This window comes from Colossoma macropomum, unplaced genomic scaffold (assembly GCF_904425465.1).
Source record: "Colossoma macropomum unplaced genomic scaffold, Colossoma_macropomum, whole genome shotgun sequence".
Taxonomy (NCBI): Eukaryota; Metazoa; Chordata; class Actinopteri; order Characiformes; family Serrasalmidae; genus Colossoma; species Colossoma macropomum.
Genome location: NW_023494809.1, coordinates 17,494,178 through 17,507,814, shown reverse-complemented (window position 1 = coordinate 17,507,814; position 13,637 = coordinate 17,494,178). Strand labels below are relative to the sequence as shown.

Sequence of the window (13,637 nt, the reverse complement as noted above, 5' to 3'; positions counted from 1 at the left end):
GTGCTGACTGGCTGCCCTGTATTGTGCCTCCTGCAAAAAGCAGCCCAGCTGAAAGACTTTTCTAACTTTGGTGTGAATCGGTGGCGCTAAACTCCTGTAGGCTGTATAAGCAGATGTAAATGTTCTGGCCTTTGTGACATCACAGAAACAATGAAGCTGTTTTTGCAGCTTCATTTCCAAATATGGGGAGAGAACATTCGTTTTGGAAACATTTGCAATGTTTATATAATACATCCAACTCTTGTTTTTAAAAAAAGGAAGGCAAATTTGGTTTTCAGTGACATGGATCCTTTAAAACTGTAATGCAAAATAATAACAATAATAATAATAATAATAATAATAATGATGATGATAATAATAACAACAACAACAACAACAACAACAATAATAGTAATACTCTTCTATAAAAATTATGTCTCAATGTTACTCCAAGTGAAAACCACACCCCGGTTCTAAGAACAAACCAGATTTATCAGCAATAGGCACAAAGAATAATCTATCCGATGGCTATCAAGATACGAGTTCGTGAAGAAATGTTGCGTCCATTCACCCACTGCCACACTCTTGCCTGCTGGATCTTGGCTAATTTTAGAAACTCCTTATGCAATCCAGACACACAGACAGGGCAACTCTCTCAGCCAGCGAGAGACAGTCTGGGAAACACGGAGCACTTAGCAAAGGGAAAAGAAGTGAGAGAGAGAGAGATTAAGGCAGAGCGGTATCTGTGTATAGTAAGCAAGAGAGGTTACAGATAGCCTAATTCTCACAACCTGGAGAAACAATTAGCCTAGCCAGAGCTAGTGATTATGTTTCACATTATTTTCAGCCTCATGTTAATTTGATTCCTCCATAGAACAATCCTTCTACTTTATGGAATGGTTTCTTAAACAAAAAATGAATCTAAATAAGACTTTATACTAATATATACTAATATAACTAATATTATAAAATGCTAATATGTAACTGCTTTCCTATTAAAATAAAATACATGTGAATATATATATATATATATATATATATATATATATATATATCTGCATTTGCATTTTGGGTTCAACTACAGCTGCCAAATTTCAAAATAAAAAGTCCATCTGTCAATTTATTTTCAATATCTTTACATTAAAAAGTATCAGTAATCCCTGCACTGAATGAATCAATGTGCTTTACATGACGATATAACGACGGTCACCGTAAACAGTGATGGTATGTGACAGCTAGCAGCATGGCGCAAACATTGCCAAGGTGACTGAAAGTTCAATACTATTTCAATAATGCAATTTGGCAAATAATTCAATGCTCACGTAAGACTGTTTTGATAAAATTAAAAGAAGTAGCGTTAATGAGTATATTAACGTAACATGCACACACTCAAAAAGAAGGTCCAGCTTGATGTTTAGGCCTCAAAATTAACAAGATAAACATAATAATGATGTAAATACGATAACAACAGTAAATAATTCATTTACATCCTCAGAAGACACATCCTTCACCAAGTTTTGACTGAGTACTCCACCAGAGTGGTTTTCACACCCCCAAATCTTAAATAGTGTAGCTTTAAATAAGCAAGCACCAGGTCAACGTTTTATTTTGGCTACGTTTGAAGAGATTTGTATCTGAACAAGCCAATAAATATTTGCCATTCAGATAAGTGATAAGCTGTTATAGCAGTGGCACTGCCCAGGTGCAGGGCAATTAGTGGCTCTGCTACAATTAAGTGTGTTTAAAATGCTCATATCCTACATTTTTGTTATTTTATTTTTCCCCTTTGTCCATTTATAATGTTTGTTTGGTTTATGTACCAAAAAGAGTAATTTTTTATTTTTACATGAATATTTTCCAACCTCTCTTTATCCCTTAAATAAATGAGCTCTGCTCTGATTGGCTACCCTGTATTGTGCTTCACTTAATAATGGGACCATGGTTAAACACTCTTTATAATGTCTATGTGAATGGGCAGGGCTAAACTAGGTGAAATAGGTGGATACACGTACATGTAATTGTTTCTGTGATGTCACAAAATCAGTAAATTCAAAATAGGCCACGTTTGCAGTTTAGTTTCCATACATGGACTGAATAAACTGTGGAGTGAATGAAACATTTGAAACTGTGAAACATTTTATTTGTTACATCAAACTTTTTCGCTTCCAATAGTAGTAAAATTCAGGTTTCCATGTTTTTTTTCCATGTTTTCCAAAACTGACCCTTTGCTGAAAATAATCCACTGGCTGCAGCAGTGCATAGGGATGGGCAATTATGGAAAGACAGACTACTTAGATACTGAAGTTTGGTTCAGAATGACATGCAATATGTATTCTTCATACATTTTTCCACCTATTTTATCTACAGTTTTACATCCATACACGGTTTTAAACATTCATTTTTTTCCAATTTTTAAATGAAGAAATAAAGAATTGTGGAAGTTATGATAGCATTATCCATCTAATTCTGTATCGAAAACATATTGTGATGCAAAAATAGCAAAACGTACTGTACCATGAAACTGGCGTATTCCCTAACAATACTCAAACCAAACTGGCCTCTAAATGAAAAAAAAAAGCCAGCAAAACTCAGGCACGATTCTGGGCCTGAATGGTAGGCGCTCTCTGTTTAGTGCTCTAAAATCACTAAGAGCCAACAGCTGCATGCATGATTCATTAGGGCAGCAGCGTAGGCACTCGAGAGCTCCACTCAATCTCCAAAACACTGAACCTTCTTCGGTGAGTGTGCAGTAAAGCAGTAAACTGGGCAATGAAAAGCTCGAAACCCTCCACCATCTACCCGAAGGCCCAGTTTCAGAGTGAAGAATGTGTCAGCGTGGCTGGGGTCCAGAGAGTGGCAGTCAATGTGTTTAATAGAAGGCGCCTTTAAAGATAAGGAAGGTTCTGTTTTCCGGCCAGTGGCATTTAATTCTCAAAATTCTTAACCTCCTACACTCCCCATTCCATTCCATCCCATTCAGCACTGGGCAGCACTGATAAAAATTAATCACAAACTTTTTCAAATACATCAGAGCATCACACGTTATTTAAGTTTGTATTAAAGTTAATGAACTTGCACTTCTGAGCGCTGCTACTTCTGTTTTGATTGGACTTTGTTTTTCTTACACAATACTGTACAGATTTCCAGAAAGGAAACTTGGGGCGTTTTCACACTTTCAGCATTTCAAACGGACAGGCTGCTGAGTTATGGTTTTCTGAGTGTATGGGAACTAGGGGGCGGGCGATATGAACTTGCATTTATATCACAGTATTTTCTACTATTCAGACAATAACAGTATATCACAACATCAAAAAAGTGCACATTTTAATGATAAGTAATAGTAATTACAATAACAAAACAGTACTGACGCTGCAATACTGAGCCTTATTCTTGTACTTAGTAGTAGTATTATTATTATTATTATTATTATTATTATTATAGCTTTTTTGTAAGCCCGTCAAAAGGTTCACTCTTTTTAAGTCCTTCAAAGGTTCAAAAAACGAATTCTCTGAAAATGACAAGTATTCTTCATTGTGTAAATACTACCACACACTCTAGGAGCTTTGTCAGTTCTCTTGTATAAAACAAGTTTTACGTTGTTCACACCTACAGCCTCTCCTCATTTTTGTTCTTTCCTCAATCATCCTCAATTCAATTTTGCACCTTGTAGTTGGTGCCTAAAAAACATGTGGACAGCAGAACTGAATGTCTTGGTAATACTTCATGCACTTGGCACACACTCAATAAAATACCATAGCTTTGTGTGCATGCCCACTGCTGCTCGGGGTCACGTAAACACTATACTAATTAAAATAGGAGCAACTGCAAGCGGCGCTCAGTGTTCTAAAATACCCGCGCTATTTGTGCTCATCACAGTATGGCAAAATACATATCAGGAGAGAATGTCATACTGATATTCTCATTTATACGGGTATACCTCCAACGGCTAAAGCAAACACATCAAACAAACTCAGACCCTTAAAACTGTCCCAAAAAACTGACCATCTCAGTATAGTGCTTTGTGTTGCGACTGATTTGTGCATTGGTGATGATAAACAGCTCAGTCCACTACACGTTTTTGTTTTATGGTTAAGGAACCTTACAGTTCCCACACACACATACACAGTCTTCCAGCATTAAGCAGGTAAAAACTTACAAGAACGGCTGCCCGCAGTTGTTGTCCGATGCCCTGGCAGCCTCTACTTGATTATCTGGATATATCCTAGTAACATCACCAGTTTCAGAAACATCTTAAACAGCATCAAGGGGCAGGAGTGGAGGGGTCAGATCGTTGTTTTGTACCTTTGTTTACATGTCTGTATATCAGATAATCTTACTGCAGTCCTTGTGGAAAGCTTTTGTGCATTTGTCTCCAATAAAAGACACTTAAAAAAAGAACTGTGCTGCAGCCTTTTATGCACCTACAGTCTTACCTCGCAAAACATTACACTGACATGGGCTTAAATGCGTATTTTGACATTGTGGTTACTTCAACACTGTTAAAAACAATTTAATAACAGTTGTTTTATGGTTCAAGAACCACATAGTTCCTACACACACATACACAGTCATCCAGCATTAAGCAGGTAAAAACTCCTCAGAAGAACGGCCGCCCGCAGGTTTGTGTGATCTCACTGAGAAAAGCAGCTCTGGGATAATGAAGAGGAATTCTACCAATTTTTCAAAATTTCCTAATTATTCAATTACTAAGATGCAAAGTCTCTCAGAGAGGTTAGATGTGAAACCTTGCATTGAAAAAAAAATCATTAAATGCCTTAATGCTTTTATAAAAAATATATTACACAATATGATCAATACAATGGCCAATTAAAAAAAAAAAATCATGCCAACCCCATGGTAGGTATCACATGACTGCAGTACCACAATACTCGTCACATCCCTATATATCGGTATCAGTATCACACAGCAGCACTGATTTTTAGTTTCTGCAAGGTATGGAATTTCCTGATTGCTTCAGATTGGGAGGAGGGAGCAATATGACAATATTTTCTAATAATAATGGTGATAAACTACACCACAGAGGATGTACTGGGGACATCCTCAGTACTTAAAGAACACTGACCCACAGCAAGTTTCCATACAAAGAGTGCATAATTAGTTCTGTTTAACTGAAATTAGTAGCCAATGCACAACACTCAACAAATAAAACTACTGTACTCATAGTTTTTGGTAATATTTTTTATGGGGCACCAGTGGTTATTTGATATTTGAGCTTATCAAACTTCAGAAAAAACAAATATTATAATGCAAATCATGATCATGAAAATTTAAAGCATCATAAAATCATCAATCAGGTTGTTTTGAAACAAAAAAAAACATTATTGTTTAGTTATGCAGTTTTCATTTCTGGAAATATGTTCTCTGTCTGTTCAACTGGGTAAGACTTTTAGCAGCAATTTAATGTCTACATCAGTACAGACGTCCAGTAATGTCAACTCCAATGTGCTGCACTGACCAGCCCTTATGGTGCTTTTATAGAACTTCTCTAACAACACATGTAGCTCAAGTATGTGGTATCCCAGACTTGAGGGAAAATTCTGTCCAAACACAACATTTACAGTTTCCCCCTCTTACTCCAAAATGTAGCAGATCACATGTTTTTGCGCGAAGTTTGCTTCTTTAATTTAACACTAGAGCTCTGAGGCTAATGTAGCTAACAAGGGTGGAGTTCTTAAGTAATTTCTAACAGACTTGATTATGTGGTTTCTTTGACTGTATGACATACTTTTTTCTATAAACATGCAAGTGTGTAAACATGGACTTAAGACATCACATAGCTAAAAACAGTAGAAGCAGCTGGAAACTGCTGTCAAGAAAGCGAAAGACGCAAATTTCAGGCACAGTGTTGATTGACTGAATTTGAGGTAAGGGAAAAAACTGTGAATTACAATTTTGGTCAGTATCACTTTAGGGTCCGTAAATGTTAATCCAATGGTAAAAAAAAAATGCCATTTACTAGTTAATTGTTCAACTATATAGTGTTCATGCTGCAGACCACAAAGGTTTGTCAGAGAATAAGAGTGGTAAGAAAACTGTAATGTCATACTTACCATTTATTCACTGTGTAAGCTTGAGCCGATTGACAACAATATAATATTATTAAATGTCTCACTATCTGGAGTTGTAAAAATAACTACTACCAAAAATAAATAATATTTGTCTCAAAATCTGAAGTCTAGGTCGTATATCAGCCCAAATATGTCGTCTGTCTTCAAAACATGCAAGACAGTACTTTTTCTTTCTTCTATTATTTATTTATTCTTAATGTGAGAGGGTTAGCTAAACAGCACCGTGCCAAAATTGATGAATGTAATTGTAAAATCAGATCCTTTCTTAATAATATTGGGAGTGTCAGAGCAACCCTTACATCTAAGGGACTCCCAGCAGCAGTTGTTGTCCTATGCCCTCCTCATAGCTAAAAAAAAAATGATGCTTCTATTCTGGAAAAATAAAGATGCTCCTACAGTTAATCTGTGGATTGGTTAGCTAGTGCAGACTCTACACATGGAAAAAAATAGATTTACTTTAATAAATAATACAGTCAGTTTGGCAGAACCTAACAGCCTCTACTTGATCATTTGGATATATCCTAGTAACATCACCGGTTTCAGAAACATCTTGAGCAGTAGCAAGGGGCAGGAGGGGAGGGGTCGGGTGGTTGTTTTGTGTTTTTTTAGCTTTGTTTACAAGTCTGTATATCTGAAAATCTTACTGGAGTATTTGTGGAAAGCTTTTGTTCATTTGTCTCCAATAAAAGATACTTTAAAAAAGCACTGGGCTACAGCATTCTATGCACCTACAGTCTTACCTCGCAAAAACATTACACTGACGTGGGTTTAAATGCGAAACGATTTTGACATCATGGTTACTTCGACATTGTTAAAAACAATTTAATAAAAGTTCAACCTAACAGAATAATGACAAAAGGCCACACTAAGTGCTGCCTAGATTAACTTAACACTGTACAATTTGTTCGTATTATTTTAGTAAGAAGCAATTTATAGGCTGCAAAACTATTTTCTAAAACCTACAGCAAATCTACAAAACTATACCAAACCACAGCCAGTTTGTTTCTGACCAGAAGCAAAATAGCATCATTAATCGCTGACAGCCACGATCAGACGATGGTATACAACACATGATCTCACAAGTCTATCACTGACTGCACTGATGATTATACAGTAGCATGAAAACTATTATATATACAAACTATTAGAGCTCTACTTTCAGAACACAAAATGTATCATGACTCATAACTCATAACGCTGAGATTCCAGGAATAAGTCGTAGTTCAGAAAGCTATAACTGCATACTTCCTCTCCAAAACTCTTCCCTTTCCTGTTAAGGGTGATCATTGTCAGTTGTCTAAACAAGCCCAGGATCACAATGTAATACATTTATCAAAGGTTTTTATGTTTTTCAGGACTGCAAATATAATAACAATAATATTGGATATTAAAGGGGAACGTCACCGATTATTTAAAATGTTTACATCTTTACGGTTCCATCAGGACCAGGGATCATGATGTCTACAACACAAATATAACCATTTTACAACCGGCGAACCAACACAAGTCTTCTGCTTTTTTATATGGAGTGTTGTTAATGATAAACGATGGCAAAACTGGAACAGTCTTCATGGTTTATTTTACCTTACAACAACCTGCATGTCCCTTTCCGCCATTAATGTTATAAAAAAAAAACTTTTTAAAAAATCTTCTCAAAAGTATTATAAAACAATATCTCAGGAATCAATCAGGTAGTGTTTTCTTAACCATTTCACATAATGAGAGAAAGTTTCTAGAGGCATTACACACTTCAGATATCTGGTTCCTATCACCACCAGAACGACTCTAAGCAAGTGAGCATTTCACATCAAACAACTCTGAATGATTTTGTTCAGTTTGTTTCTTTTAATCATTTAATTATGCAGAACTTTTGAAAAAAAGGAGGGAATTCCTTTTTAATCATGTCTGTGTCAATCAAACTTATATGAGGTTATAAGAGGTAAGGAATTTGAAATGTCAATGATGGCATACATTTAAACATTTCCATAAATTAAGCTAACAAAAAAAAGATGCATTTGAGCAGTGTAGTCTCTGTCTATTAGATGGGAAAGTCATAGATAATATCTGATTTAAAGTTTCAACAGATGCAGACGAATGCACAGCATCAACGCACAATGCATAGCAAGGAAAAAATAAATTACGATAAGACTTTTGTTGTCCTTTCTTTCACAATTTCTGTAGTGTATTTCTGTTTGGGATGTAAGATGACACCAGAATCATATCCATATTGGGAAATATTTGCTACAAAAAAACATCAACATTGGATCAATGTTTAAATTTGACCAATATTTCAACTAATATTTAATGATGTCACTTTCGTACTCTGGAAAAGCAGATTTTTTAAGTTTACTGCACTAATATACTTGCATTTATTAACTAATTATTAATTTTACTGCATTTGTAACCATCTATAAACAAGCGTTGTATTACTCTGTAATGCAAATTCAAGTAAATGTAGGCCCAATTTCTACATTTTATAATTACACCTGCCGTATCACCGCACCCCTAATTTCTGTACTAGTGAAGGTTTGGGCTACAACAAAACTCAAAAACCATTCTGAAACTGCCCAGCTGTACTTTGCATTTAGCAAGCATTACATAGAAGCTTCTGACCCACGCCCTGCCTCAAGCCACTTAGACATGAGTCCGTGAGTTAGTCTGATGAGTTATAGCCTCCTGCTGATGGTCTGGCAACAGAAGTAACAGGTTAGACCGCCTAAGATATTTTAAGTGCACTCAATTTTGAGAATCCTCAGCTGAATTATTCATGGTACATATAACATACTTCAGATTAATGGTATGTAATACAAAACCTAAAAGAAAGCACATTGTGTTGAATAAAAACTTAGAGTACAGAAATAAACCTATGCTAACTGTTATGTTAACAAGTTGCAAATGAACTCTTTAGCTGGTTACTATTTGCGCTGTATTTTTTTTCTCTTTCCATTACTAACTGCGATTCTTCGTCTCAAGCATTTACTGATAGTGAGCCGTATATATTTCATGAAACCAGCATAACAGTACTGATATAGAGGGGCTTTTTGGCCCACCTACTGGTGCACCGTGACATAATCAAAAATTAGAAAAATTTGTTTTAGAGGCAGGGCTAAACTCACTTGATTTTGATATTACATTTTAAGAAAACAAGAATTCTTTCAAATGATATGATGGATTGCACTTAATATGACTCTACTAGCAAGGAAAAAAAGGTGACATCTTGATTTCATGTTGACTTCAATGTCAAATGAATGGCTTTTTACTGGTCCATTAACTTTGTGTGAATGTTTTCAGAAGCATGAAAAAAACTATAAAAACTGCTACAGTCTAGAAACTAAGAACAGCCTTTTATAGCAATTTAACATTCAACTGCCGTGCATCATTCTCTGCTGTATGTGATCCACAAAACAGTGGACAGCAAGCAATACTGTGCTTTAAAACATTGTAAAGGAATTTGCTATTACTAATATTCAATATTACACCTGAGTGCTAATATCTCAACTAATCTGGTAGAGATATCAGTGCAACTTTACTTTTGTTGCTAAACCAAAGAGCCCTTTTCATGGAAAGACTAATTTCCCTAGACTTTTTTTGAATTAGAAAGTTTGACATAGTGGATAAACATTGTTAGAGTTTCAAACAAAGCCGCTCACTCCCCAGTCCATATATGGAAACTGTGCTGGAAAAACAGCTTGTTTTTAATTCACTGTTTCTGCTAATCACATTTACATACATCCACTTCTTCAGCATACAGCTGTTTAACCCCGCCCATTCACTCTGAAGTTATAAGGAGTGTTTCAGCTATGAGTATGTTTTTGAATAAGGTACAATACAGCAGTCAATCAGAACCAATTTACATATTCCAGTCTTAAAGGCACAGTAACAAAATAACCTGTTCAATTCTAAGGGATAAAGAGAGATCAGAAAATAGCCATGTATAAAAAATCCCTTTAAATGGCACATTTTTAAATGAAAATATTTTACAGATTATACGTAGTTATGCATAAACACACAACAGACAAAATAAAAGTTCACTTAAATAATCAGCACTGACATAGCTAGCATATTTGGATTTACAGGTAGGCGATATGGCAAAAATATAACATTACGACATCAAGGCATTTTCATAACTCATGATATGAATCACAATATTTCATGACATTCTGTCTTATTAATTCAGTTTATCCATTTATCACGTTTAACAACAGTCATTGTCACAAGGCAACTTCACAAATCTATCAGAACTGTCAAAGCAGTCATTTTAAGGCACTGAAATACAATTAACTTAAGAGCAGACACTTTGAAGAGCCCATGCAATGAAAAAATCTTTATTTTATTTTTTAAATAAAATAGTTTGATAAAATAGTTTGATTGTGTACGTAAACACTGTTAAAAATAGACCTTGGGGAAAAAACAAATGAGAATATTGTAGGACATAGGCCCTTTAAAACACCAGTTTTAAGACCTTATTGAAACACATTACAGCTCTGACATCTTGACTGATGATTGACTGAACTGCATGGGTTTATGACTCTTTTCATAAATAATTCATGAGTTAATCAGTGACAGGTATTCAGGAAAGAGTTCTGTACTAGTAAACTTCTGCTACTCGCAGCATTCACACTGTATAATCAGATTTATTGCTGCATTTTGTTTTTAAATAGTGTAAACAATGTAACGGCTATAACATTATCCAATCATATTCAACCCTGTAGCTATGAAGAAACATGCCTTTTCACAATGTTCACTGAATGTTCATAGCTGTGCATTTTCATTTTCCTTTTCTGTACGTGCATAGAGGTTACTAAATAGTGGGTATTTTTAATGAATCGTGCATGAGTAAGTAACCATTTGGTTTCCTGCTGGGTCTTTTTGGGTGCATCATCACAAATACAGAGCACAAGCACTATCTAATGCAAAAGAGCTAATCATCAAGGTCTACTGCTGTTTGCACCACCTCACTGTGACACAGATCACTTGTCTTGGAATAAACAATCTAGTTGATGTTTAGCTTCTGATTTCTCACCTTAATTAAAGGGCCTATATCACACCTATTTCATTCTTACATGACCATTTTCCAATCTCACTCTATACCTTGGAACTCAGCAGTCTGTTTGCTACTTTGCCATTGAGATTGATTTATGTAAAAGTCCTCTCTTCTGACTGGCACTCCTGTATTACACCTGAATGCAATGCATTGGTTTTTTGTCACATCACTAAAACAATTCATTACAAAATTTAGCTGTTTTGGCAATTACGTTTCCATATATGGGGACTGAAAACCTGTAAACTTCACCATTGTTTATATACTATGTCAAAGTACAACAACATTTCAAAACCGTAGGGAAAACTCTTTTTTCAATGATATGGGCCTTTTAACCTTGGGAATTAACCCATAGTGCTTAAACTGACCAACACTAACACGATCAGGCAGCTTATGAAGTAAAATTCAAAGCTGCACGAAGAAAAAAAAAAGACTTTTCCACAGCTTACATGCACACAATCCACAGCTTCCTCAACACTTCAGCATCAGTCTGACGTCTGATAAGGAGCTAATAAGCATGAGCAAATATAGACTCACTAACATGACTTTATATAGAACGTTATATGTCAACAATCAGCACTGGTCCAGATTTCAGCTAAGATGAACTGTGGAGCATTCAAGCAAAGATTTCACACATATGACCATATATGACAGGCTATGACTTCATCCAAAACCCGACTGGCACGCTGCGGGTTCAGTACAACTGCCTTTCTCATTAACACGACAGCGCACATTCAAGCTTACAGAAACTAACAGGCTTATTGACTGCTGTCAGATATCAAAATACTCAGCGGCACAGAGCTATAGTATAATTCAATTAGAGGATAGAGAGATTATGGCAGGTCTGTGCGACTCATGAATGTCCAAAATAGGAAGCATGCAGGACGTTACAGTTTCAAAAGCTCATCAAATGCCTCAATGAATTAAAAACACTACAATAAAAAAAACCCACTCACCGAATGGTTGACTCCCCACATCAGCACACTAAGCAGAGGGTCGCTGGCACGAAACAGCTTGACTTTCTGAGCCACGAAGTGTTTTTTCTTCGTTTTCGTTTTACTCGCAATCGAGGCAGCAATGCTGCTAGCCGTAGCCATTCTTGCTTTTTTGATTTACTTAATCCAGCAATAAATAAACTATTGCACAAAGCCAAGTCCTCTGGAGAAAGCTAGTGGAGCTCAGACTGCCCTCTCAGTAATTGGCACTTGGCATAGCTGGGCGAAGCCAACTCACCACCTCTATTATGTGGCTCGTCTGAACTCTTTTTTTGAAACTAAGACTAACTAACAGCGAGCTGGCATTAAACAGAGCATTAAACTTCAATATAATACTCTGTTTTGATCCTCGGTCATTGGTCTCCCCTTGCGTCCCCCGCAGTCAGTCCGCACCCCAGCTGTGGGCCAGCAGCGCAGTTAGCTGGCTAGCCCGGCTAGCTCCAACAAGCAAATAAGCACTGACTAACCTATCAATATCCTGCGCGAATATTCCATCGAAGACAGATAATTAATCAATATTCATACTGATGTCAGTCCGCAGTCGAAAACGAAGACGCACTGATCTGAATTGAGTCGAAACAGCGGTCCCACCCGGCGCTAACGCCGTTAGCATCGACGCTAGCGTAACCAAGGCAGTCAGCGCTGACAGGCTAACAGGCTAACGAGCAGCTGAGAGCAGGAATTTGTCTAAAAGCGAAGCTGCTCCCTTTCTCTTTGACGTTTGTCTGTCCCTTTACGCAAAAATAGCAGACCGAAGCGCTGTTACGGGCGAGTAGGAAGCGGAAAAATCGATTTAAATGGGCGTGACGCTGTACAGCTAAAATATAAAAATCTGTTCGTGTTCGTGTTTAGCTGCTGTGAGCTAGCTGGGGTTCCGGCCCCGCTCAGTGCTGCCCCCTACCGACCACAGCTTCGGGGTGGAAGGTGGACGGAAAGGCGATACCAACAATCAGTTTACTATCGATAATATAACAAATACCGTAGCCACGTTACCGATAGCAATACCTAGCAATATGAAGTGAAGCTGTATGCAGCATGCATGATATACAATATGCATATACGTAATACATATATAATATAATACAGGGGAGCAAATTTCATCTGACAACCAACGTCAGGAGGCTATAGCTTACATACAGTATTCAAATGTAAAATGGTGTAAACAAAGTATTCTTACAATTACTGATATGTAATATCAAATATTGGTATGTAATTCTTTATATGTCCATATTAAAACACAAAACAAACAATATTATTAGCAGGCATAATATCGTACTTTTTTAATACAGAAATTCAGTGCATGTTACAATGTGTATGTTGTTATACACATTTTAGCAAAATCCCCAATAATTATAAATATAACGTTAAATAAGAGAAAAAAGGAAGATTATTAGAATTTAATCATTTTGTACAAACATAATATAGAAATGTACTATAATATAATATAACTGTTATGGAATAAGTCAACAAACTGTAATTAAGCGAAACAACAATCTATTCTGGCATCAAAAAGAGTTCTAAACTAAACTGTAA

General features: G+C 36.3%; 1 protein-coding gene across 1 annotated transcript in view; it reads right to left on the bottom strand.

The window, feature by feature from the left end:
• Positions 1-12,723, bottom strand: part of pip4k2aa (phosphatidylinositol-5-phosphate 4-kinase, type II, alpha a) — a 48,823-nt gene extending 36,100 nt beyond the window's left edge. The window contains exon 1 of the mRNA XM_036558538.1: positions 12,066-12,723. Within this exon, the coding sequence (XP_036414431.1) occupies positions 12,066-12,206 (141 nt within the window). The 5' untranslated portion in view covers positions 12,207-12,723. The remainder of the gene's footprint in view (positions 1-12,065) is intronic.
• Between the last annotated feature and the right edge of the window lie 914 nt (positions 12,724-13,637).